The sequence below is a fragment of the Elgaria multicarinata genome, chromosome 3, assembly GCF_023053635.1.
Source record: "Elgaria multicarinata webbii isolate HBS135686 ecotype San Diego chromosome 3, rElgMul1.1.pri, whole genome shotgun sequence".
Taxonomy (NCBI): domain Eukaryota; kingdom Metazoa; phylum Chordata; class Lepidosauria; order Squamata; family Anguidae; genus Elgaria; species Elgaria multicarinata.
Window position 1 is genome coordinate 18543131 of NC_086173.1, and position 27992 is coordinate 18571122.

General features: G+C 43.6%; 1 protein-coding gene across 1 annotated transcript; it reads right to left on the minus strand.

Moving 5' to 3' along the window:
- Window positions 1-1019: 1019 nt before the first annotated feature.
- PORCN (porcupine O-acyltransferase) lies at window positions 1020-27989 on the minus strand. The gene is made up of 13 exons (XM_063119482.1): window positions 27914-27989; window positions 25864-26008; window positions 24729-24921; window positions 23429-23472; window positions 22103-22284; window positions 19103-19233; window positions 16847-16972; window positions 8810-8910; window positions 8496-8572; window positions 8001-8064; window positions 7074-7159; window positions 1831-1941; window positions 1020-1355 (listed from the first exon to the last, which is right to left on the minus strand). The coding sequence occupies exons 2-13, from the start codon at window positions 25997-25999 to the stop codon at window positions 1254-1256; spliced, it is 1353 nt and encodes a 450-aa protein (XP_062975552.1). The 5' UTR covers window positions 26000-26008; window positions 27914-27989; the 3' UTR covers window positions 1020-1253.
- Window positions 27990-27992: the final 3 nt, after the last annotated feature.

Consider the following 27992-nt stretch of genomic DNA (forward strand, 5'->3'; position numbering starts at 1 on the left):
GGGAGAGATCAGGGACAAGCAGGGGTTCCACTGGGCTCAGATAGGTGGAGCTTCAGTACCCTGCCTAGTTCCTCTTGATCCTTCTAAATAGCTAGTCACCTTCCCACCCTCCTCCTCCTCTCTGTGTCCTCAACATGCCTTTGGGTCTGTTCAGACAACACACTAAGCCATGGTTAGGCTGCTAACCCTTTTGCAGCAAGTGGTTAGTGAGTGTGTTTAAACCGTGGTTATGTAGCCACCATGGTTAGGAGTGGTTCACACGATGCACTAAGTCATGATTCAGATGGCACGCTAAGCCATGACGTTTAGCACAAAACGCTTAACCATCATAAGAACATAAGAAGAGCCCTGCTGGATCAGACCAAGGGTCCATCTAGTCCAGCACTCTGTTCACACAGTGGCCAACCACGCAGCGGCCAGGGATGAACAAGCAGGACATGGTGCAACAGCACCCTCCCGTCCACGGTTTAGTGTCTTGTCTGAACAGGACCTTTCATTTTTTTCTGCCATGACTAAAACAAAACTCCCCAAGCTTTTGAAAACTGGTATCTTGGAAACAAACAAAAAAAAGAGTTATACAAAGCTGCTAAATGTGCACAAATTGCCCCACCTTTGAAGTTAGGGAAGAGGGACATTTTAAACCCACATACAGTTTAAAAGATGGTCATTCCAATCAGCCAATTGCTCGACTTTACTGCAAAAAAAGGTCACCATCCCAATAATAATAATAATAATAATGATGGATGTCATGACAGCGGTGGGCACAGTTCTCACAACCAGTCACCACGAGAGAGAAAGAGATAAGAGAGCATACATTAGGTTAGCGGGGCGAGAGATCTAATTAAATTCTTTCAATTAAATCATATAAAAAGGAGGGTGGGGGAGATGGTGTGGATTCCACAAATGGCCACCATAGGGAACCCCAAGACAGGCGTGGAGATTTCCCAGTGGCAAGGAGTGTTGTTCCTTGAAAGAGTCACTAGATGGGGAAGAACTCTGTCGTTGTTTTGATACCTCAAAAGGCCCTTTTCGTAGGGACCTAATCTGATTCCTTTTGAAGGCCAGGGGTCAGGACATGGTGTGGTGCATGGTGTACGCTGACCAGGGGCCCCTTCCCTCTGCAAACGCCCCAGAGGGAAAAGGGATCAGCCAAGTGTCCGGAGCAGCCAAGACCACAATGGCGTCCAAAGTTCTTGAAGGAGATGAAGTCTTCAGTTCTGCCTCTCCTCCCAGGTCTGCATGGAGGTTGCTGTTCAGCTGATGAGGCGGTAGAAGACCCAACATCCAAAGGTCATCCAGTGGCTGGCCCAGCTCAATTCAGACCATTTGTAGATGGTATACGACATGCCGTAGCCCTGGAGGGAAGGCAGCGCATCAGCACACATCGAAATATAACATGGAGAAAGTGGGGAGGGGGTGGCGGCGGTGAGAACTTCATTTGGACATTGCCCTCGCTCTGATTTGGCTTCAGACATTATCACAAAGCCAAATTGGAGCAAGGGACGTTCTGGTCTCATATTATGCAGCCAAAGGAAATAAGTGATACTAAACAGCTGTGGGGAACAGAGTTGCCACTTCTGCTAAGTTGGGTAACTCATAGCTGTCTGTTTGCAGGCTACGGTAGGCAAAGGGGAACCATGTTGCACAGTCTGCAAAGAAGGTAGTGATGTTGGAAGGGGGAAGGACTTAGCCCCAGTTTACTTTGGGCAAATGTAATGGATCCTGGGACCCATCTCTTGGTCTGCATGCTTCTTCAACGGTGCTCCTGAAAACATGGCCACCACAAGTCCCACATAAACCTATGTGTCAGGTTTGTCCCCCATCCCTTACCTGTTCTTCCATAGAGTCATCCGCATCCATGTCAAATAATGAGCCTAGATAAGCCAAGTGGAAGACCGCGAGAGCCCCAAAGAGCAGGTTGAGGAGGAGAACCCAAAGATTCTGTAGAAGAAGCAGAAGCAGAGGGTCAGCCCGGCTGCACCCAAGCAGGAATCTCCCCTCCAAACCATAGTAAGGAACATGTTTTTCATGCCCACACCGCTGTTGCCGCCCCTCATCTACAGTAAAAATGGTTTCAGGAGGCTGAATTGGGAAAGACCTCTGTCCAAAACAAAAATTACTTTAAAGACATAAAGCAAATGGATCACTATATTGTAATAGAAATTGCAGGCATCAGGATTCTGATGCGGATCAGGCCCATTGTGTGTGTGTATGTAGGGGGGAGTTAAAGCCCCAGATCAGCTTTGTCTGCTTATTCTAGAGTAAAAATGGAAAAAAAATGCAGTGTCTTTCAAGCAATGTCTGTGTTGGTCCCGAGGAACCAGGGAAGGCCATATACTGAGTTGCCGGAACATTCGCCTGGTAGTGTAAAGTGACAGAGTACGCGCTTCCCTTCTTCCAGTCCAAAGAAAGACACAGAGTCTGCTGGTCCAATTAATCATAAATATATTTTCTAGTAACCATCCACCACCGACTACATCAACTACCCAACCACAACATGAACATTACCTACAGAATATATACACAGGGTTTTCAACCTGACCAGCAACATCCCAGGTGCTGCTAATCAGCACACCCTGGCTGATGCAATTAGCTCTCTTCATTTCAGAAGCTTGGTTAACCCTTACCATTCAGGTCTGTAAAATCCTTTTTACTTACAGTGAATACACTGACACCCCTCCATTTTACTGACCTGAATGAACATACACAAAACAGTTTACATATTGTGATTTACCATATGCAGTTTCTCAATTAACTCTTGATGCCTTTTTGCACATAATGGTTTAGTCATCAGATCTGCTACATTATTTTCTGATTCACAGTATTCCAGATCTATCAGTCCATTATTTACAGATTGTCTAACATTACAATATTTTATATCCACATGTTTACTCCTGGCATGCATTCTTTCAGTTTTAGCCATCTGGATACACGTTTGGCTGTCTTCATTTACTTTTATTGGTTTATCAATTGGCACATTTACATCTATCAACAGTTGTTTGAACCACACTATTTCGTTACACAGTTCAGATAGTGCTGCAAATTCTGCCTCAGCAGTAGAAACAGAAATTGCATTTTGTTTCCTTGCTTTCCAGCCAATTATGGAATCAGCAAATGTTACCACAATGCCAGTCGTAGATTTTCTATCACTTCTGTCTCCAGCATAATCACTATCCACGTAACACTCCAGATTTGGTGTTCCTGATGAACTTAATTTTAAGCATTTGTCCTGAGTGCCTTTTAAATACCTCATTATTCTTTTTACAGCTTGCCATGCATTTGTTGTGGGTTTTGCCACCAATCTACTCAAAATGCTTACTGCATTGGATATGTCTGGTCTTGACCATTGTGCCAGGTACAACAGACTTCCAATGATAGATTGATAAAGGTCTGGGTCTTGAAAATATGTTTCACCTATATTCTTTTGAAAATCTACTACCATTGGAGTTTGGACACTTTTGCAATTGTCCATGTTATATTCTTTTAATAATTGCTCAATTTTCTGTTTTTGGTTTAGCAGAAAACTGCCATCTTGTGCCCTTTCAATTTCAACTCCAAGATAGTTTTTAATATTTCCCAAATCTTTCAATTGAAATTCTTTACCAATTTCCTTTTCAAAGTCTTGAATTTGTTCCTTTTTACTTGCCATCAAACAAAGATCATCCACAAAAGCTAACAAAATCATTTGTTTTTCTCCTGTTCCCTTGGTATACACACATGGATCTGCCAAGCTTCTTTTAAAACCTTGAGATTGTAAAACTTCATCTAAACATTGATTCCAATTTCTGGCTGACTGTTTTAGACCATAGATGGCTTTGTTCAATTTATACACCATTCCAGTTTTTCCACTTTCATACCCAGGAGCCTCCATCATGAAAATATTTTCCTTTAGTTCTGCATTTAGGTAAGCAGTTGTGATGTCAAAATGATTGACTTCAAATTTCTTTAATGCTGCCAATTTCAAAGCTATTCTTACGCTCTCTGACCTAACAGTAGGTGCATAGGTCTCATCAAAGTTCAAGTGCTTTCTTTGTGTAAATCCCTGTGCTACTAAACGTGCCTTGTATTTTACTTTACCAGACACTAGAACTTTCTTTTTGTATACCCATCTGCAGCCAACTGCTTTCTGATCTTTAGGCAACTGTGTTGGTGTAAAGACCTTGTATTTTGCCATTGAATGCATTTCCTCATCCATTGCCTCAAACCATTTTTTAGATTCAGCTTTTGGCAATTCCAACACATCCTCTAAACATTGAGGTTCATAACTTACATGACACACTCTCACTTCCCCCACAGTGAATCGCTCTGGAGGTATGCCTTTTGTTGCCCTTTCAGAACGCCTGGGTACAAAGATTTCAGTTTCCCCCTCCTCTCTCTCTACTTTAGGACTTAGAATGTCTGCTTTCTTTTCTGGACTCTTTGCTGATTCTTGTGATGGCTGCAAACTGTGTTCTGTCTCCTCACTATCACTTAGTGGCATGATTATCTCTGTGTTTGCATGTATTCTCTCCCAACCATCCTGTTCTGCAAACTCTGCTGACCTGGAAATTACAACTTTCCCATTGTTAAGTGCAAATCTATATGCCTTAGAACCAGGTTGGTATCCAACAAATCTCAGTTTCCTTGCCTTAGGCTGACCCTTTCTTCTTTGTCCCTTTGGTATATGCACCCATGCGTAACAACCAAATACTCTTAAATGAGACAACACTGGTTTCTTTCCAAACAGCAGATAATATGGAGTGTTGTTCATGACAGAACTCCATAATCTATTCAGTATATAATTCGCTGTTAAGATAGCCTCCCCCCAGAAATGCTTTGACAATCCTGAATCCTGTAACAGTGAGTCCTTCATGGTTTGTAACACACCATTCCTCCGTTCTGCCACACCATTCTCACTGGGGGAGTATGGGTTTGTTTTGCGATGCCAAATGCCTTGCCGCTTCAGCCAACGTTGAAAAACACCTGCAAGAAACTCTCCTCCTCTATCTGTTTGTAACTGAGCCACTTTGTAGGAAAACCTCCTCTCCACCCAAGCAACTCAGCTTTTAAATGTCTCAAACGTTTCATTTTTGGATTTGAGCAAATAGCAGAACCCATACCTTGTAAAATCATCTACTATTACCAGTACATATTTTGCCCCTCCTAGGCTTTGTGGCAGTGGACCAATTAAATCTGCATGCACCAATTCAAATGGTTTTTTCGTTGACCTATTACTCTGTTTACTAACAGGGTAAGCCTTTGATTTTGATACTTTGCACGCAGCACAATCCAAATACTTGCCACACTGTTTTATGTTTAACCCTTCACACATTTCAGGCATTTTGGCCAAAGCTCTGAAATTTGCATGACCTAACCTTCTATGAAGTAAATGTATACAATTATCATGCACTGGTTTGTTATACATTGCAGTATTTACATTATCAGAGATATTTTCTTTAGGTAACATGACATACAGCCTGTCCTTTAACACACCTTTCGCACAGAGAATTCCATTTTTTTCTACTTTGCAATACATTCCTTTAAATAACACAGAATATCCATCCTGTGTAAGAGAGGAAACACTTAAAAGATTGTACTCTAAGCCTGGCACCAGTAATACCCCATCAAATGTTTTGTTCATGCTTGGCACAAACACTTGCCCTTGACCATGAACTGCAGATTTCTTTCCATCTGCCAAACTAACATGGTCTTTAGAAGTTGGATTCAAAGTCACAAAATCTTCTTTTCTGTTGGAGATATGCTGGCTGGATCCAGAGTCTAGGAGCCAGGTTTCCTTTTGCAGCTCATCAACTGCTCTCACCACTGAAACAAACTGCTGACGTTTGCCTCTTGTTAATCGCTGGTTCCTGGGTTTCTCAGCCCCTTCTTGCAGCTGAGCCATACAATTTCTTTTCAGATGCTGTGTTGATCCACATCTGTAGCAACGCTTTACAGCCAGAGCTCTCTCTACTCCTCCGCTGGTCGCTGCCTCCTCCATGTCTTTTTTTCCTCGCAAGCTTATTTTTGCACGGGCACATTCCTGTGCTTTATCAGTCCGTTTCTGCTCCTCTTCGAGAAGCCTCCCAGTAAGATAATGCAAAGTAAGCTCTCTTTCTGGCATTGATTCTAAGCTGGCAACAATCATATTCCAGGAATCATCTAGGGAGCTTAGAATAATATATACTTTGTTTGCTTCTGAAAAAGTCATTCCTCTTACCTCCAGTTCTGCAAACAAAGTTCTCATGTTTTGCAAGTGCTGAGATAAACTTTCCCCCAGCTTCAAGCTAGATTTGTATAGCCTTCGGGTTAAAGCAATCTTGCTGCCTGGAGTGTCACGGACATAAATCTGTTGCAAAACATTCCAGCATTCACTGGATGTTGTTAACCCACGAATGTGGACAAGTTGGCTGTCTTCCAGACCCAAAATTATACATGCTTTAGCTTTTTCATCAGCTCTCAGCTCTCTTGCAGTAGGGTTTACTGGAGGATTACTGACTGCATCCCAGAGACCTTCCCTCCGGAGGTACATTTCCATTTTAATGCACCACGTTAGGTAGTTATGTTCATTTAGTCGGTTCAAAGGAATTCCTCCACTCACCGCAACTGCTGCCTCGGCTTCCATATCTTTTGGTGTTCTCAGGCCTCGTTACAAAACCTTCAACAGCTCAAGAAGATGCCTTAAGCACTGCTCACCAGTGGATCCACTCAAACAGAATCAGAGCTTTCAAGTCAGCTCTGGGCCCATAACCTGACAGAGTACGCGCTTCCCTTCTTCCAGTCCAAAGAAAGACACAGAGTCTGCTGGTCCAATTAATCATAAATATATTTTCTAGTAACCATCCACCACCGACTACATCAACTACCCAACCACAACATGAACATTACCTACAGAATATATACACAGGGTTTTCAACCTGACCAGCAACATCCCAGGTGCTGCTAATCAGCACACCCTGGCTGATGCAATTAGCTCTCTTCATTTCAGGAGCTTGGTTAACCCTTACCATTCAGGTCTGTAAAATCCTTTTTACTTACAGTGAATACACTGACATAAAGGAGACCTGTAGATCCTTGGAACTTCAGGCACATCTTACCGTGTTGTGGCGATGTGAACAACCTGGCTGGCACCTCTTGGAGAGTATGCAGGCATCAAAAATGACAGAGAGCCTCTTCCGGAGAACTAGGCAGAAACCAACGCATACACATGCAAGTTCAGTTATACACAGAGCTGTTCAAGGTCTTTGGCAAACCTGGTTTGTTTAGTTCATGCAAAATACAGTTTCTTGTATTCGAATTGAATGGGAAACTGGTTTGCTACACGCTGTGAATGGAAAGGTTGAGTATCTTCCCTTCAACGTGTAGAGAAGGAAGGAGAAGAGGGGGTACAGAAGTCTGAGGAGTGCCACGGGTCATCCACATAACAACAAACCATGTTTTTTTTAATCACATCTTTGGCTTAGGAGGCAACTAAAAGTTTAACAAGAGCACCCCCACCCTCACGATTACCCTTACCCTTTCTTCACTGCCCGTTTGTGGTTGTGGTGCCAACAGTGATCCCCACCATTACTTGGCATCATTTTTTATCTTTGGCTGTTCCAGAATGAGGACAGAAAGCACTGCCCTCACTCTGATTTGGCTTCAGATATCATCACGAAGCCAAATCAGAGCGAGGGATATTCTGGCATCATGTTATGTGGCCAAAAGGCAAAACATGGTACTGAGCATCTAAGTAGAGCACAATTGACACTGCTGCTCAGCTGGGTGAACCTTTTGCCATTGTTTGCAGGCCACCCAAGCTGGTGAATATAACCAAAGGAACTCCTGCTTCACAGCCTGCAAACAGAGTGATGATCTTGTGGGAAAAGATTGGTTCAGCTCAGCTCTATCCCCAATTTCCTTGGGGCTAATGGTTTGCTGTTACATCTGAACCAGACCACTGTCTGGCAGGCTCAATGGGGCTAAATAAAGGGGATACCTGAATTTAGTCCCCAGTAGAAGTGAAAAGGCGGTGAAATGCTCACCATGTTCAATGTAAGTGATGAAGCCCAGGGACAGCAGCACGGCAGCCAGGTGAAAGCTCAGGCCCTAGAAGGGAGATGAAGAATGATGGTTCTCTGGTCAGAACAGCAATGTCTAACCCTCCTCTTCCCCCAAATCCTAAGTTCCATTCCTTATCAGTAACAAACCCTAGCAACTGTTGCATGCAAGTTAAGAGCCAAGGACTGCATTCCTAAACATACCGCATTGAAAGGAAACCCTGTTCATATTGGGCTGTGACTGTTTAAGCACATACAGGCTGGAGCGTGTGTGTGTGCATGGGTGTCTGCATGTGAATTTGTACTGTGTGCACATGCAGTGCAACCCCTGACCATTGCAGAATGTGACCCTCAGGAAGAGAAAGACAGCCCACCCTGATATATAGCATTACTTGTTGTGAGCTGATTTGGAGACTCCCTGTGTGTCACGCTAGGGTGTGACCAAGAGACAGGAACAAATCTACAGAGGGTGATACTCACATGTAAGAGGGCACTAGCTGCGTAGGTTACAATGATGGCTGAAAAAGTGCCCAATTTCAGAGAGTTCTTAAAAACATCTGGAAGCAGATTGAGTCAGTTAGTGGACTGAAGGGGAGGGAAGAGCCAGAAACCCCCAAGGCTCCGGGAAGGTGGAGATTATTCCCACCCTATAAGGGGCCAAGGCCTCCCTCCTTTTGGGGAGCAACTGCCAGGTGGGTGAGTCTGGCACTGCTGGCCCAAGGCCGAGTTCCCCATGCAGCCTGCCTCCAAGACCACCACCAGAATGACGCCAGACAGGCACAAGGGGCTCTTACAGGAGTTGAGCCAACGAGACATGGGCAGGTTCCAGCTGGTGACCACCTCCACCATTGATCGGGGCAGCTCCACACTCAGGGGGCGAGAGACGGTCAGGTCCCTGGAAGAAGGAAAAAACATGACATGGGGCAGGAGATAGGGAGGGGCTCTCTGGCTTCATGGTTCCCTTGACCTCAAAGTGGAGGGATGCCCAGTGGATTTACTTATTATAGAGACTAGAAGCTGGTCCCCAGAGCAGGCAGAGGGATTTCTATGCCTTAGTGGGAGCTCCAGAAACGGGCCTGGCTAGGATTGCTCTAGGGAGCTGGCTCCAACACAGAACTTAAGTTTCACCCATAGAATCCCGAGGATAACAATTTCCATCTTAAATTAAGAGAGAGCAAGGTTCTAGCCCCCATGGGATTATAAAGAGAAAAGATATCCAAGAATAGGTTGGCAGGTCCTGCTGAAAGTCTAGACACTGGCGACTAGGAGAGCTTTCCCAAGGACCAAGGGATAAGGCTCCTTCACTGGGCTCACTTCCTGGACTGACAGAATAATTCCCAAATTCACCTCCTTTCTACCACCACTTCTCTGTGGTCCCCAATTTCCCTACCCTAGTGATTGCATTTGATGAGGGAAACCCTCTATGGTGACACCTCTCACCTCCCTGCCCCTCCCATTGGAATAAGTATTCCAAACCTACCTTATTCCTGGAGCTTTTGGCTTTAACTCCTCATCCCCAACCAAAAACTACATGCAAGCAGGCATAGTAACTTTTGCTCACATTTATCCCCTAGTTACCTTTGCCTCTTTAGTTATTATTTGATTTGACTTGTACCCTGCCTTTCTACCAAAAACGGCAGTCCATCTTTCTATCCCATTCTCTCCCCACTGGCAAAATTTAGATAGTAAGCTCTTTGGGGCAGGGGCCTATCTTTAGGGTGCAATTCTATGCATGTTTCGACAGGAAGAAAAGTCCAAATATCTTCAGAAACAGATATTGGTTAGGCAAGATAGGACACTCCAATTCCCTGTTCCAATCTAGTCTTAAACTATGGGTATCATATTTACTTGCTGCTCTTAAATACTTATATATGTGGGGTTGTGGATCTACGTGTCAGTTCAGCTGCTGAAAGTGTTTCTAACAATGCTGGAAGCTCTGAAGCTGTAAAAAGCAGCTGGGGCCAAACCTAGATTCCAGCAAGTGTTGCAATTGCAAGTATTGCCATTGAGCCGTAGCAGGTAAATTGTGAACCGCTCAGAGAGTTTCGGCTGTTGGGAGGTGTAGAAATGTAATAAATAAATAAATAAAAATAAATAAATTATATTTAACACACAAATCTTCCCCCCTTTTTAAACGGTTCATATGATGGAAATGATGATAGTTCTATATACAAAATCTATGGGTTTTTTCCGTTTTCACAATGTATTTTCTGTTTTGTTTGTTGATATTCACAATATTTTTTTTAAAAAAAGTCCTACAACTCTCAGCATTCTCCAGCCAGCATGGAGTTGTAGAACTTTTTTCTGCCTAAACATGCATAGGATTGCACTCTTCCTTATATCAGGCTTTGTATCTACACTTTACAAGGCAAAGGTCCCACTGAACTCAATGGGACTTACTTCGAAGTAGACATGTATAGCACTGCACTGTAAAGTACTGTACTCACTCAACATGTTTTCTCTCTCTCTCTCCACAAAATCTACCTTACACAGTTGTTGTGAATATAAAATAACTCCTTGAGAGGAAAGGCACATTATTATTATTATTATTATTATTATTATTATTATTATTATTATAAGAGACAATCAACTAGGCTTTTTGAAGACAGAGGTTGATCAAGTGAAAAATCAAGTTAAAGAAATTAAGAAGACTCAAAATGATCAAGAGGTGAAATTTAAAGATCTAGATAAGAGACTGATTGTTATGGAAGATAATGCACGAAGAGTAAACGTACGCGTTCGTTATATGGTGGAGAAGAAAGGGGAGGACCTCAGGAAGAATATTCTAAGCTGGTTTAAAGAACTAGTCCCAACCCTGCAATTAGCTGAAGAAGATGTGGAGCGTGCTCACAGGGTAGGGGGTTTCAGAAGTGGTGCACCCCCCAGAGATGTTTTGGTGAAATTTTTAAGCTATCACAAGAAAGAGCAATTGATGAAAGAATTAAGAGCATTGGGTGAGCTGAAGTTCCAAGGAGCATCAGTGCAGGTCTTTAATGATCTGTGCCAACAGACTTTGGAATGGAGACGCAGTGTCAAGATCATAACGGAGGAATTGAAAAAGAAGAAAATTCTTTATGCATGGGGATATCCGATTTTCCTGCGTTTCTCATACAACGGGGAAAATCATAGGGTTTTCTCCGCCCAGCAAGGCATGGAGCTTCTTGAGAGCTTAGGTTTGGGTCCTCAAAGAGATGCTGGTGGCGGTGCAAAAAGCGGTGATGAAGAAGAAAGAGGAGCAGTTGGGGGGGTGGTGTAGATGGTTAATATAGCGATGATAAGAAATATATTAATTAGTTCCTGCTGGCTCTGGGTTCCTGGCGTCTTTCCCCCCCCCCAAAGGGTAAAAAAAAAATGGCGGAAGTATTAGACTTCCGGGTATATATTGGGGGGAAAAGTGATGGGAGGGAAGGGGGAAGTGGGGTGGGAGGGAAGGGTATGTTAGAGGTGTTGTATGTATATGTGTGTATGTTATGTTTTCAACACGATCGGGATCGAATAGAAGATCAGAGAGATGAATATGGATAAGAAGTTAAGGATCTCAACGCTCAATGTCAAAGGTCTGGGGGCAGTCGTAAAAAGGAGAAGGATTGAACAATTGTTAAACAAGGATGGTTCTGATATGATATTTCTGCAAGAGACTCATCAAATTAAGGAGAAAAAGAACGTTATTCGATTGAGATGGCCAGTCTATTATGAAGTATCGTTGGGGACATCAAAAAAAAAGGGAGTGGCCATTTTGATTTCAAAAAGAACTGGGTTTATGATGGAGGATATTAAAAAAGATGAGAATGGGAGATATCTCATGATTAAAGGTAAACTGGAGGGGGAAAAATATACTTTGATTAACATGTATTCACCAAATAATAAACAAAAAGAATTTTATGAGGAGGTATTAAGAGAGATGGAAGAATTCAAGGAGGGGTATGTAATTATGGCGGGAGACTTTAACATGGTTATGGACAATAGAGTAGATAGGTCAAATCCCTCTGAAGCAGAAAAGAGAAACAATGTTACTATTTTAAGCAAATTAATTAAAGAGAAGGATTTTGTTGATTCTTGGAGAGTTCTCAGAGGGGCAGACCCAGGATTCACGTTTTATTCTTCAGTCCATCATACATACTCCAGAATTGATCATATTTTTGTATCTAGAGATTTTGTAACCAAGACATGTAGAATGGAATTAGGGACAATCAAGGTATCGGATCATGCACTGGTAAGCTTAGTTTTTGCAGTTAGTAAGGAATATAAAGAAGCATTAAGGTGGAGATTGAATACTAAGATATTTAAGAATGATAAAGTAATTGAGAAAATGCAGAAGGAATTGTCAGAAACATGGGAAATAAATGAGAAAGGGGGAACAAGAATAGCAGTGGTTTGGGATACCATGAAGGCTGTGTTTAGGGGGAACTGTATTAGGGAAACGTGTAAATTAAAAAGACAACAAGAGGCAAGGCAGGCTACTTTAGAAAAAGAGATAATAAAGCTGGAAAAAGAATATTGGCAAACTAAGAACAAACATAAATTAATAGAATTAATGGCACAAAAAAAGGAATTAGAAAATATTAATTTAGAAGAGGTACAGAGGAATTTAATTTATATGAAAAGGGAATATTTTCAAAATAGTAACAGGAACTCTAAGATGCTTGCCAAACTCACACAGAAAGAAAAAGCCAAAAATGGGATAGGGTTAGTAAAAAATAAGCAGGGTAATGATTGTCATTTGATGAAGGATAAAATAAAAAATTTTCAGGATTTTTTTGAAGAGTTATACAAGAAAAGAGATATCCAAATGAAGAGGACGGAGGAATATGTGGATAAATTTTTGAAGAAAGGATTAGAAAAAGAACATAAGGAAATAATGGATAATAAAATATCGCAAAGTGAAATAGAGGAGGTTATAGACCAGCTTAAAGCAGGGAAATCACCAGGGGTAGATGGTTTAGGACCAGAGTTTTACAAAAAATTTAAAACCTTAATAGTGCCAAAGTTGCTGAAATTATATAATGCAATAATGGAGGGGGAGAGGATCCCAGAGTCATGGGAGCATTCTATAATAATTTTAATTCCGAAACCAGATAAGGATCTAACTCTCCCCGATTCATATAGACCAATTTCACTAATAAACCAAGATGCAAAAATTTTTTCAGGCATTTTGGCTAAAAGGTTAAATAAATGTATAGCTAAATATGTAGGGGAAGACCAATGTGGTTTTATAGCAGGTAGACAGATGCACACATTAATAGGTAGAGTTTTGAGTGTAATACAGGGGATAAAAAAATCAAGGATTAAGGCGGGTATTTTAGCGTTAGATATATTTAAGGCTTTTGATTGTGTGAGCTGGCAAACTTTAAAGTTGGTTATAAATAAAATGGGATTTGGTACTAAATTTAGAACAATAATAGAACAGTTATACTCTAAAAGCACAGCTGTAGTGGTAGTAAATGATGGAATAACGGACAAGATACGACTAGCTAGAGGGACAAGACAAGGATGCCCACTCTCGCCAGTCCTGTTTGTATTGGTGATGGAATTGTTGGCAAATGCAATAAGAGAGGATGAAGAGATAGAGGGGATAGGTAATAGTAATAAAATTAAACTGAACATGTTTGCAGATGATACATTGATGACTATCAGAGATCCTTTAGGTAAAATGGAAAGAATTAAACAGCAGTTGAATGATTTTGAGGAAGTTACGGGGTTAAGGATAAACTGGGCAAAATCGGATTTGATGTTATTCAACTATACTAAAAAGGAAGAAAGGGAGTGGGAAGGGAAGGCTTCAGTTTTGAAAAGCAAAGAGAAAATTAAATATTTGGGTGTTAAGATTACAAAAAATTTAGAAGATTTGGGAAGTGAGAATTTAAATGGATTGAAAAAAGAATTGGAGGAAGAGTTAAAGAGGTATAAGAAACTGAATCTTTCCTGGTTTGGAAGAATAGCTTTAATAAAGATGAAAATTTTACCTAAGATTAATTTTTTCTTTAGAATGTTACCGATAAGAATTTCAGTGATAGAATTAAAAAGATGGCAGAATCTTATAAATAATTACTGCAATGAAGGGAAGAGATCAAGGATTAATAAAAGTAAATGGTATTTAAGCCAAAAGAGAGGCGGACTGGGTCTCCCAAACCTTGAGTACTACTATCTAGCTAATAGGTTAAGACATGTTGTTGAAGCAATTATAGGGGTAGGGGATTTGAAATGGATGGAGGAAAATACGCTAGGGAATATTGAGTTGAAATTGCAAAATGTGTTTTTTAAGCAAAAAGGGAAGGGTAAATGGCTTAATGATTTGGATAACCAATTTCTGAAGTTCCATTGGGAACTTTGGGATAATTATAAAAAGGAATTGTTTTCAAGTAATTCCCCCATAACACCGGTGATAATGTTAAAGAAATTTCCTGAAAATTTAAAGATGAGGTTAAGCAAAGTTTTAAAAGAAAGAAATAAAATGAAATTAGGAGAGTGGTTAAGGGGGATGAATACAAGAGAGAGGTTGGAAGAAGTTTTGAGAGATTTGGAATTAACGTGGTTAAATTATTTTCAATTAGAACAATGGACTAAAAATTGGGTAAGAGAAAATGGAGAATGTAAAGAGAGGACGAAATTTGAGGAATTAATTGAACAAAAAGAAATAGATAAGGGACAAAACATAGGGATAAAGGGGTTAGTGAGTCAAATATATAATATATTAGTTGAGAAAGGAGGGCTGGATAGTGCTGGGAAAATGGTTTGGGAGACTGATTTGAAGATACAAATAGGACAACAGAGGTGGGATGGACTATGGAGACAGAGAGTGTTGAGAAATATGTCAGTAAGAATAAAGGAGAATTATTATAAACTTGTATGGAGGTGGTACTTAACTCCGGTTAGATTAAATAAGATTAATAAACAGCTTTCAGCAGATTGTTGGAGGGGTTGTGGAGAAAAGGGAACGTATTTACATATGTGGTGGGATTGTATACATGTGCAAAAGTTATGGAAGATGGTGTTTTATGAGATTGAACAGATTGTGGGATTTAAAGTAGAAGTTACACCAAGGATTGCATTACTCTCACTGCATGATGATCCTAAATGTAATAAAGAAATGAAAGAATTGATAACGAACCTACTGACAGCTGCGAGGTTGATAGTAACTAGGAATTGGAAAATTACAGGAGATTATTGTATTGAAGAATGGTATAAAGAAGTGTGGGACATTGCTATAAACGATAAATTGACATGTAATATAAAAATGCAAAGAGGCATAGTAAAAACGAATGATTTTGAGAGTATATGGAAAAAGTTCCTGGAGTTTGTATTTTCTAAAGGAAGGGGGGTTCCACCAACAGATGAAACTATGAGTTTTTGGAAACAAGAATGAGATCCCGAGGTGGGGGGAGCACTGTTATGTTTATTATATTATGTTTAATAGGTTAATATTGAATATATGATAGTAAGGTATGATAATATCTTGTATTAAGTGATTTTGATTTGTGTTTGTTGTTTTAATAATAATAAAAATTTTAAAAAAAAATTATTATTATTATTATTATTATTAATAATAATAATGCAGCCATATAGAACTCCAAAACTAATGGGGTGTGGGAGAACAACAAACATACCATACAAAGAAAAATCCCTTTTCGGTGGTGGCCCCCTGACTATGGAATAATCTCCCCAATGAGGTTCGCCTGGCGCCAACACTGTTATCTTTTAGGCGCCAGGTCAAGACTTTTCTCTTCTCCCAGGCATTTATTATTATTATTATTATTATTATTTATTTATATAGCACCATCAATGTACATGGTGCTGTACAGAGTAAAACAGTAAATAGCAAGACTCTGCCGCATAGGCTTACAATCTAATAAAATCATAGTAAAACAATAAGGAGGGGAAGAGAATGCCAACAGGTACAGGGAAGGGTAAGCAGGCACAGGGTAGGGAAAAACTAACAGTAGAAAGTAACAGTAGAAGTCTGCACAACATCAAGTTTTAAAAGCTTTAGGAAAAAGAAAAGTTTTTAGTTGAGCTTTAAAAGCTGTGGTTGAACTTGTAGTTCTCAAATGTTCTGGAAGAGCGTTCCAGGCGTAAGGGGCAGCAGACGAAAATGGACGAAGCCGAGCAAGGGAAGTAGAGGCCCTTGGGCAGGCGAGAAACATGGCATCAGAGGAGCGAAGAGCACGAGCGGGGCAATAGTGTGAGATGAGAGAGGAGAGATAGGAAGGAGCTAGACCGTGAAAAGCTTTGAAGGTTAACAGGAGAAGTTTATATTGGATTCTGAAGTGAATTGGAAGCCAATGAAGAGATTTCAGAAGCGGAGTAACATGGTCGGAGCGGCGTGCTAAGAAGATGATCTTTGCGGCAGAGTGGTGAACAGAAACCAACGGGCTGATGTGAGAAGAAGGAAGGCCAGAGAGAAGAAGGTTGCAGTAGTCCAACCGTGAAATAACCAGTGCATGAACAAGCGTCTTTAACATCATTTAACAACACTAAGTTAATTTTTTAACGGACCCCCAGAACTGTTGTTTTTAAATGGATACTGTTGTTTTTATACTGTTGTTTTTAAATTTTGTATACTTTTAATGTTTACTGTTTTTAACTTTTGTAAACCGCCCAGAGAGCTTCGGCTATGGGGCAGTATATAAATGTAACAAATAAATAAATAAATAAACAAACTACTCCAGCAGAAGAGGTTATACACATGAGTTGTAGTAACATCTATTTCCTGATTTGCTTAGTTTATTCCCATTGCAAAATTTGGGCTGTATCTTGGACCAATACTGTATCCTGGGATCATTAAGATTTTTAGCGCAGGGTATCAGACACCCACTGCCTTGCAGACTGCTCACCATTTCAAATGGTCCTTCTCCTCCGTGAAGCCGGACCCCGCCAACGTGGCCGTTGTTTCGGACAGGAAGCCCACAAAATAGTTGCTGAAGTGGAAAGAACTGGCACTCTCGTAAGCCCGGAGCCACCTGCGTTGCGACAGCGAGACTGTGGCTTAGAAACAGACGGAACCCCTTTGCACACACACACATATCGCTAAGATGAGAACACCGGCGCCACACCAAGACTCACCTCATCATGGTGCTCCTGGCATGCACAGGCAGGGAAAGAAAGGGGCAGGATTTAGAAACAGGAAGTAAAGAAGAAACAAATCAGTAGGTCGTAGGGCACTGGGTATCCCACATTGACCGGACCACAAAACAACAAGAAAAGCCACAGAGCTATGGCTAGCAGCGTCTGCTCTGCAGACATTTTTAGCTGTATTGGGGGCAGCTTTGGTTTACCTTGTACGGGGACAGGTCTGTGTGTATGCTGGAACTCTGCAAGTTTCTAGCCCTCATTGTTGCAAAAATAGTCTCAAAGGCATTTGAACAATGGCTGGTAAAATTGCACAGGGACTCAGACAGACTGGAAGAGGACAGAGGCCAAATGCTTGTGCCCTCAATTGCTCTTTCATGTGACTGACAAAAGCAGAAGAAACTGAGGAAGTGCATGCAAATTGGCTTGTTCCCCCCACCCCCTCAGCTAAACAGGTCACCAAAATCAATTTTTCAAAGTGCAGAAGCTTGATTTTAGGAACACAGGAAGCTGCCTTACTATAGGCCAGGCCATTTGTACATCTGGACCAGTTGTGTCTCACTCTGGCTGGCAAAGTGAGGCAGTCACCTCAGGTGGCAGATGCTGGGAGTGGTTGGAAGGCACAGATGTGGGCCAGGCAGCCTGCCCTACGCCCCCTAAGCTTGCCTGCCACCTTTACGTGTGGTGGTGGACACAGTCCCAACATCAGAAAGATTTCACATGAAATGTGAACGGTGCCCTCATGTTCTTTGCCTCAGGCAACAAAATGTCTTCAGCCAGCCCTCACAAGTGATGATTAAGTCCCTAACCCTAGAGCAGACTAGGCCTAGGCCTAGTCATGGAATGTGTGCCAGTGAGGTAGATCCACACAGAAAGCAATGCAGCAATACAGCCGTGGAATAAGCCACACAACACAGACCCAGAGAAAGGACTAGCCCTTCCCCAAAGCCCCTGAACTACACAGATGTAAGCGAGGCAGATGTATGGGTGTCAGTGAAGCATGAAGCAAAGCCACCACACGCAGTGCTGACCAGGCAAAATCAGCAGACACACTGGCCACAAACCGCACGGCAACGACAGAAAGGCCTCCTCTGCAGACGTACTGTGTGACAGAATGAGCTGTGATGGGAACGTGCCAATGAGCCACAGGACAGTGCCACCAGCCCAAATGGCAGAGCTGTCACTGCCAAAAGCCACACAAGGGCCGTGGGGTGTGATGGGTGTGGGGAGGACATAGCTGTGCAATGAATGAGACAGGGGGACACGGCAGCCTAGAGAAAAATGCGACCTAGGCCCACGTTACCTGCTTCTGCGCTTCCTGTTGCCAGTGGTGTGATTCCAATGATTGGGGGTAAGCAAAGGGAGAGGAAGAATTAAAGACAGTTAAAGGAAGTTAAAAGAATACAGGAGAGAGAGAAAAGAAATTCACCAGGTGATAAGACGTTCCAAATTGTATTTTAAAATACCTGTCCTTAAAAGGACTTCCTATGCTAGTCTTCCCTAACCCAGATTTCTCCAGATGTTGAACTATGGCATGGGATGATGGGAACTGTAGTCCAAAACATCTGGAGGGCACCAGGTCAGGAGAAGGCCATCCTGTGCTGTAAAAGTTTGTGCTCAAGGACACAGCCCACATACCTGATACCACTTTTCCACACAAGCAACTGACAGTGTCTAAAGGGCAAAACTGAAGAACATTTTCAAAGCCAAGAGAATACAGAAGAGATTTTTTTAAAAAAAATAAAAGTAAACACAAAATGCCCCTTAGGACAACTAATAATTCAGTGGTGTGGCTAGGAAGGTGTTTAATGAAGGAATGGCCCAGAGCATCACTTTAAAATAACTATAAATATACCGCTTCTCTGGAGCCCTCTTCTATAGCATACTTAGCATCAGGATTAATCCTGCCTGGTGTGCAGAAATTTCCTTCAACTCCACTGGCCAGGTTCCCTCAACAAAACCCAATGCCAACTGTGGGAAGCGAAGGTGGCCAAATTCAAAGTCCAGAGCTATGAACTTACTTCCTGAGTAGTTTGTAGCTGTAGAGGGGTATTAAGTAAGAGAAGAGATAGGGGGCTACACATGTGGACATGATGAGGCACACAAGGCAGAGGAAGAAGCTCAGGAAGACCTTCTGGAACCAGGAGAAGCTCTGTGTGAGAGAGAAAACAAAGTATTATCTCTGACGTATTCTGTACGCTGGTTTTCGGTCACGAACTGATTATGGGACCAGGCACAGGGCGCTCTTCGTTCAGACGCGCCCACCTATCAGTTGTCATGCCGGCCTTACCATGAAGTGAATGGAGGTGCCTGCCTAGGGCAACCCTTTTGGGGGGAGGATGGCTTTTGCTGTGGACACGCTCTGGCTCTTCAGGAAGAGCTTGGGGCAAAGGAATGGAGAAAGAGTCCAGTGCTGTGGGACAAGCAAGTAAGAGCCAGGCAACCCTGAAGTTCATCCTAAAGGGAGTTCACAACCAGGGGTGTTGAACCTCAGGACCATGGGCCAAACCCAGCCCTCCGGGGTCTGTCAGAAGGACCTGCCCTGTTCCCCATCACCATGCTTTTCACGGTCTAGCTCCTTCCTATCTCTCCTCTCTCATCTCACACTATTGCCCCGCTCGTGCTCTTCGCTCCTCTGATGCCATGTTTCTCGCCTGCCCAAGGGTCTCTACTTCCCTTGCTCGGCTTCGTCCATTTTCCTCTGCTGCCCCTTACGCCTGGAACGCTCTTCCAGAACATCTGAGATCCACAAGTTCAATCGCAGCTTTTAAAGCTCAGCTAAAAACTTTTCTTTTTCCTAAAGCCTTTAAAACTTGATGTTGCTTGGACTTTATACTGTTAGTTCTACCCTACCCTGTGCCTGTTTACCCTACCCAGTGCTTGTTTGCATTCTCTTCCCCTCCTTATTGCTTTACTATGATTTTATTAGATTGTAAGCCTATGCGGCAGGGTCTTGCGATTTACTGTTTTACTCTGTACAGCACCATGTACATTGATGGTGCTATATAAAATAATAATAATAATAATAATAATAATAATAATAATAATAATAATAATAATAATAATAATATGATGGTTTCTCAGATTTTAGTGCAGTTTCTTCCCCCCTCTCCCCCCAGTCTAAAGGTTGAAATGCCTCTCCTAAGGTTGGAGAGGCATTTCAACTGACATCAGGAAAGACTTCCTGACTGTTAGAGCAGTACGACAATGGAACCAATGACCTAGGGAGGTCCCACACAGTCTCTCCCACACAAGAGGCAGCTGGACAACCATCTGTCAGGTATGCTTTAAGGTAGATTCCTGCAATGAACAGGAGGTTGGACTCAATAGCCTTGTAGGCCCCTTCCAACTCTACTATTCTATGATTCTATGAGTTACTGGGCAGTAAGAACTTTAAGCTCAAATATGCTCACTTTTCTGGTAATTTTAGCCCTGCCCCCTTTTGCCACACCCCACCACAGGAATGCGGCCCCCTGAAAGCTTCTCTGAAACTGAACTCGGCCCTTGGGGTGAAAGAGGTTCAACACCCTGAATTAATGCGACACGATGCAACCAGACTTCCTCGCACACAATAAGAACTTCCCTTCCTATCCTCCCCACACTGCAGTCCCCCCCAACAAAAAGTCTCCCAACTCTCTGGAGCAGATTGGAGGTGTGTAGGGGGGAGGGGAGTTTCCATTCTCTAACAGTGTTGGTTCTACTGGTGGAAGGACACTATTGGGTATCAGGGGAGGAGCCATATCTCAGTGGTAGAGAACCCCCCTTTGCATGCAGAGGGTCCCAGGTTCAATCCCCGGCTTCTCCGGGTTAGGCAGGGAAAACTCCTGTCTGAAACTGTGGAGAACTGCTGCCAGTCAGCGTCGACAGTACTGGGCTTAGATGAACCAATGTTTTGACTCAGTATAAGATAGCTTCTGATGTTCCTATGATACAACCCAAAGAGTCTTTTGGGCCTGAGACAGAAGGCTGCTGAGATCAGCAGCCTATGTGGCAGGGTCTTGCTATTTACTGTGTATAATCTGTACAGCACCATGTACATCGATGGTGCTATATAAATAAATAATAATAATAAAGATGGCCCAGAAGGTTGAAAAGAGGATGGGGCAGCCAATCAAGGACCTTGATAAGGGGAGGGCAAGGGGGCTATAGCTGGAGTATGTATGTGCAGAGATAATCCAGGAATATCCCAGGGCCTTCAGAAATAATCTAGGCCCCGTGCCTAAATTTATTTTTATTAATTTATTTTATTGAATTTCTATACTGCCTATCTGGAAATCAGATAGCCAGCGTGGTGTAAGAGAGCCAGTGTGGTGTAGTGGCTAGAATGTCAGACTGGGAGTCAGGAGATCTGGGTTCTAGTCCCCACTCAGCCATGGAAACCCACTGGGCGACTTTGGGCCAGTCAGACTCTCGGTCCAACCCACCTCACAGGGTTGTTGTTGTGAGGATAAAGTGGAGAGAAGGAGGATTATGTACGCTGCCTTGGGTTCCTTACAGTAAAAAGGGAGGATATAAATGCAATAATAAATAAATAAATAAATCTACGAAGGTGGTTTACAAATGGCTCAAACCATAGGTAGTACCCCAAGTTTTGTGGGGTTTTAACTTTTGTGAACCGCCCAGAGAGCTTCAGCTATTGGGCGGTATAAAAATGTAATAAATAAATAAATCCTCAAGAAATATAGCTGCTTCAGGGTATTCCGGCTAATAAGCTCAAAAATATTAGGATAATGAATTCATTTTTAAACCTTTAAATTTTAGACACCTCATGAACTTATTATGCCCCCACACTGACTGGCCAAAACCTTCTAGCTATGGGCTGGCTAGATGTAGGAAAATGAGGGGGAAATGTCCCCTGTGGCTTGATGTGCCGATTCGGGCAGGATGGACAAGGATTTGCAGGCTCCAATAACAGTGCCATTTTAGTGGGCCACCAAAGAGGCTAAGATTGACCCTGCCCTGACGATAACCAGAGCCTGTTTCCCATGCTGCGCTAGCAATGAACTCTAGGGGGCGCTCACCATTCTCCGGCTCTCCACAGCCTGCAGGTAGGTGCGGAAGCGGAACCAGGGTCCAAAGATAACGGTTCCGACGAAGTAGATATAACCCATGAACTCAACTGGGGAAGGGATGGCTGCCACCTCCCCCCGGTCCAGATCAAAGCCCAGCGACACAGCTTTCATGGCCACAATCATCTGGGCACCTGGAGGGAGTGGACAGACATGTGACACATGGTCAGTATTCACGTTCTTATAGGTAGTAGCTCACAGAACTCACTAACCAAAGATAGACAGACGTTTGTTTTAAAAGTATTATTCATGGTAGATCAATGGTGCCTCCGTGTGCAGAGGCAGTACTGCTCCTTCTGATAGCAAACTCAGTTGGTTCGTGCAGACAGAACTGTAGCCAGAACAGAACCACTGAGAAACAAGAGGGAGGGATCAACAAAAACAAAATACACACCATTTTAAAGAAAAAAAAATCAGCCAAATGAGGATTGAGCATGCTCAGTAGCCACAGAACGAAGAGTGGTAATTGGAAAAGGAAAATGGAACATGTGGGGGAAGGAAGAGGAGTGGCATGCTTGGAGGGAGGGGCTGGCTGGAGCTCAGAACTCCTGCTAAGGAGGAAGGACACACTGCAACATTTTGTTGCAGATCACACACAGTTTTCGGCACCAGACAGTAGGGACAAGCAACAGCCAACGGACATCACCTTCATGCCCTACTTGTAAGCTTCCCAGAAGAGTCCAGTAAGCCAGACTTCTCCAACCTAGCGCCCTCCAGATGTGTTGGAATACAACTCCCAGCATCCTACACTAGGACTTGTAATCTAACACATCTGGAGGGCACCACGCTAGGGCAGGTTCTTAAGCCATTGCTGGAACAAGAAATGGTGGTGCAGAAAGGCCCAGACCATTCTTTGGTACCTTGACCTCTTTTTGGAGCCTGTTAGAACGCAGTCCCCTTTGAAAACCAGGCCTGAATAACAGAAGCCCTGGCGCACAGTCCCACTTTATCTCCCCATCTGCTCCAGCTAGCCTGGAATTCTGGGAGTCCTCACCCAAAACATTTGGGTGAGCCCTAGAATGGGGAAGGCTTGGTTAGCCTATCTTGCCCAAGGCAAGGATTGAATCCTGGGGTTGTGGCTCAGAGCCCCTCTGACCTGCATTTCCATTTCCTGGCAGTGCAGAAGTAAAAGGCGTGAAAGCTCCGCCATCTTGAGCAGCATGTTCTGGTTTTGGAGGGAAAGCGCATTGCTTCCACACAGAAAATTTCGACATCTCATCCCGCTACACCCCACAGCTCGCTCGGTTGGCAGAACCAGGAGATCTGCCAAACACTCACCTCTCATCTTATGCCAGCTCACAGTGTCCACCATGTGCATCTCCCTGTAAGAGGAGAGGAGAGGACAAGGATATTTTTGTGAATCAATAATTGACTGCCCCCCTCTACCTCCCTTTTCCCCAAGGTATCTTTCCAACCAAAAGGAAAACAATTTTTGATGCCAAAGGGCTGGAATCCACCTGACCCTGGAGTGTTCAACTACCCCATCCTATTGGCCTCCAGTCCTTGGCCACTCTTCCCAATGACTTAAATCAAGTCTCCCATTAGTTAAGTTCCTGAGCATTGGTTCACCCACACCTACACTGGTTTCAAACCGTTGATCTAGGCTCCCTTTACTTTGGCTGACTTCCTTCCTCCATCGGCCAGCCTTCTTTTCTTGGCTATTTGTCAAACCTCCTTCCCTTTTGGTTTAGCCTCTCTCAATATTTTTTAATGTTGTGTGAACAGGTTTAGCCCAGAGGTGGCCAACCCTTTTGGGTCATAGAATCATAGAATAGCAGAGTTGGAAAGGGCCTATAAGGCCATCTAGTCCAGCCCCCTGTTCAATGCAGGGTCAGTGGGCACAATTGGAATTTTGAGAGAATATCATGGGGACTCACACAAAATGGATGCCATGGGGTGGCGGCTTGCCCTTATATAAAATGGTTGCCATGGTGGGCCTGGCTGGTCACAAAACACTCATTTCCCAGAAAGCAAACTGGTGAGACTGAAAGAAAAATAAATTGCCCAAGTACCTAGGCACAAGGCAAAGGAGGGGGTCTCAGCTCCAAAACACAAAACGACTCTTTTGAGCCCAAATAAATATGGTGCAGCATGCCAGACTCCCAGCTAAACTTCATGAAATAAAAATAAGGAGGAGCAGAGAACCTGGTGTGTTTGGGAACCATGTTGGAGACCCCGAGTTTAGCCTGTCTCAAGTAGCTCATCCCAATGGCTAATCAACTATTTAAGGTACAATCCTTCACAAATTTAGACAGAAAAAACCGCCTCCTACCTCAGGCATGCTGGGAGTTGCAGGCCTTTTCCCCTTGTCTAAACTTGCATAGGATTGTGCCCTTAATCTCTAACTGTTGACCTAGACCCAACGGCCAACCCTTCTCTCTCAACAACTGCCCACACTTCTCCCCTCCTCAATAGCAAAGCTGCCCTTCTTGTTGGCCTACCTTTGTTCCACAGTTGCATGGGTCTCCTTTCCGCCTTTGGTCGCTCTGGCATCCCGTTCCCCATTACCCAACCCTTCCCCACAGCAGCCTGCTAGTTAACAACCCTCCCCACTCACCCACCCCTGATCTCCACTCACCCCATAAGCAAGTAGATGAGGATGGTGATGGAGAGCAGGACGCCGCGTTGAGTCGAGTGGCGACACAGGAACAGCACCAGGTAGCACAGGAGGCTAAGGAGGACAACCCACACCATCTGCAGCTGGAAGAAGTGGTAGAGGGCATAGAAGCCACTTGCCACAGTGCTCAGGTGCTTAGCATAGGAAGGCAGGGCTGCAAGGGAAGGGCCAGGGAGTTGAAAGGGAGGTTAGATTTATTTATTACATTTATATCCCACCCTTTTTCTTCCAAGGAACCCAAAGTGGCTTACATAATCCTCCTCCTCTCCATTTCTATCCTCAAAATAACAACCTTGTGAGGTGGGTTGGGTGGAGAATCTGTGACTGGCCCAAAGTCACCCAGTAAGCTTCCATGACCGAGTGGGGACTAGAACCCGGATCTCCCGACTCCCAGTCCAACACTTTAGCCACTATGCTACACTGGCTCTGGTTAGATGACACACAGAGAGATACAGCATACATTGGAAACTGGCTTATACAAAGACTATTCTGTCCATCCACCGAGTATGCACCCCCCAACCTTTTGGGTCAGTAGCCACATTTGTGTTGTGGGTGCTCTCACAAAATGGCTGTCATGGGGGGGGGGAGGAGAAAGCCCAGGGCTTATTCTTACAAATGAACAGCCCTTTCGTCTCTCTCCACAGCTATAGTGAAATTGAGCAAGGCAAGAAAACTGGAGGAGGATTAAGATGCCTTCAGAGTGACTGAATGGAATATGGGGTTCCAGTGGTGCTCCGAGAACTATCTTTAAGTTTTGATTAATAGAGCTGGATGAGGAATATGGATGCACCAGAGCAGGGGTGGGCAACTTGTGGCCCTCCAAATGTTTCGGGCTACAAATCCTATCAGCCGTAGTAGCCAGCAAAGCCAACAGTGAGGGATGATAGAGGAGTTGCGGGCCAAAACATCCGAAGAGCCCTGCTTCAGGATGTGCAACCCTTTGAAAAGTGTAAGCAGGCTCTTGTTCTGGTTCCTACCACCACCACCAGTCTGAGGCTCAACCATACATCTAATCTAATGTTGACATGAAACAGCCTCAAGTTGCTCGCCCCTGCACTAAGGGATTGTGTTCGTGCGCATAGCAGCTTGTACTTACCCAATCTCCAAAGGAGGCGGCACGCGAAGCACAAGAGAAGAAGCGTCCAGACCTGTTCAAAGCCCTGCTGAGCGGTGGGCAGCACGCAACCACTCAGCAGCTGCTGATAGAACTCTTCCCGCGTGAACGTGGCCATGGCCACAGCCTGGAGAGAGGAACAGACAAAGGGGTGTCAAGGTGAGTGGCTGAGAGATCCCTCCCCGTAGCTACTGCGCTGGTCTCCTGCACACGAGGCTCCAATGGCAAGGCAAGTGGAGTTTTTCTGACTGCTGGATTCCATCCACTAGTGGATCTGGCTGCTGATTCTGTTCCATGTGCAGCCGACTCCATCATTCAGGTCTGCAAGCGGCCCCTGCCACTTGTGGAATGACAATTTAGCGCTTCCGAAGACAAGCCCCGAAATGACCAGAAATGCTCATTTCTGGAAATGGGAAGGTCGGCATAGCTCACATAAGGAAGCTTTTCCATTCATTTCAGCTGGCCACACACACAAGGGCAGGATAGGATTTTGCCCCAAGTGCCCAATTTTGTGCTTGTGTTGAAACTCGTTGCAGAATCATGGGAGACAAGGAGCCCTCCTGTTACGACTCAAGAACTTCAGCTGAATGCACATCCCCTTGAGCATGGTAAGGAACACAGTTTCAGGGCATGCTAAGAGAGCTGAATTCCTGCCAGTCAATCATCATGCTGATTTTTATCAATCCAAACAACAAGCCATCAATGATGGGCACAGTCCATATGTAATAATGTTGTACAGTCCCCACTGTATGATGCAGTACTTGCACTGCCTCCTTCCCGTGTGGAGGACTGAACCAGTGACATGGGAAACTCCCATCTAAGCCTCTTGGCCTGAAGCCATGTGATGCCACCATCTACTGAAGCTAAGCAGCAGATGGGAAACTGCTTGGGAATTTCAACTATGCTGCCGTGAGTTCCATGACAGAAGAATCTCTATATAGAGATTATTTATCTCTATAAGATAAATTAATAAACAAACATGTTTGCATGGAAGTAAAGTTTCACTAAATACTGTGGAATCCTAGTATTTCTCCAGAACAAATTGAAGATAGCAAATAAAAGCTACAAAGCAAATATTAATTGTAATTTAGCATAAAGCTCCTCCTGTCTGCCTACCTGGAGACAATTCTTAATTTCTCACAGGCAATTGGTTGAATGGCTATTGACAGGCTTGGTTTAGGAGTAAGAACAGCAGCAAATATTATTCCAAAGGGGAACAGCTCCTTAAAAGAGGAGAACATTGCCAGTACCACACTAACAGCATAACTCCAGCTTTTACTTTCCTTTAATTGTCTTAATAATAATAATAATCAAGCAATTGCAGAAGATGAATGAAAACGAACAGGTGAAAGAGAGGTTAGATTGATGCATGGTTACAGTGGAGGAGAAATGTTGGGTGAGAAATGTGTAATGGATAAATGAGTGAAAAGTTGCATATGGAGTGATAATGGTTTGAGGGTTACATGAAGGGGATTCATGGTTGCTTCAATAGCAGCAGGCCACATGGAAAACTGAGCTACTGGTATGGCACATACAGGGACAGGAAGGAAATACTGGAGACTGGGCACGGGGAGAAGGAACCTGGATTTGTAGACAAAGGAAATCCCAACGCCAAAATCTGAAACAAAATCAGGTTGCCTCTTCTCTTTCTCATGAATGCCCATATGGGATACCAGCCTATTTTCTTAGCAACATTGAATCTTATATGGGGGAGGGATAATAGTGGGAATCCCATTGAAATGGCACTAAACCCGTTGCCTTAGCTATAAAGAGAAGGAAGGGAATCCCTGCCATCAAGGGATGGAGATATTTATATCTGCATCCAATAATAATAATAAAATCCATTGCAGATTAGATACCCTGTTTACCCCATTACGTTGCAGACGATGCAATCTCCCCCGTATTTCCCTCCCCGCATTTCTCTCCCCCAGACCTTGCCTAATCCACGCGCCCTCTCCTTTTAGGCCAGCTGTTCCATCAGATTCCAGTTGTACTTCTTAAAGAGGCAGACACAGGATTATTGCTAACTCACCTGTGCGCCTTTATCCACCACCCTGCTTTTCCAGCTCTCCGGGGCTGCGTGTTGGTTTTCTCCCTTACCTTCTTACCCC

Coding starts and splice junctions, on each gene's coding strand:
- PORCN (XM_063119482.1), bottom strand. CDS start 25,999: ATGGCCACGTTCACGCGGGAAGAGTTCTATCAGCAGCTGCTGAGTGGT. Junction 8,911..16,846: donor GAGAAGGACCATTTGAAATG/GTGAGCAGTCTG, acceptor TCCTTCTTCCAG/GGACCTGACCGTCTCTCGCC. Junction 8,573..8,809: donor GTCTCGTTGGCTCAACTCCT/GTAAGAGCCCCT, acceptor ATCTGCTTCCAG/ATGTTTTTAAGAACTCTCTG.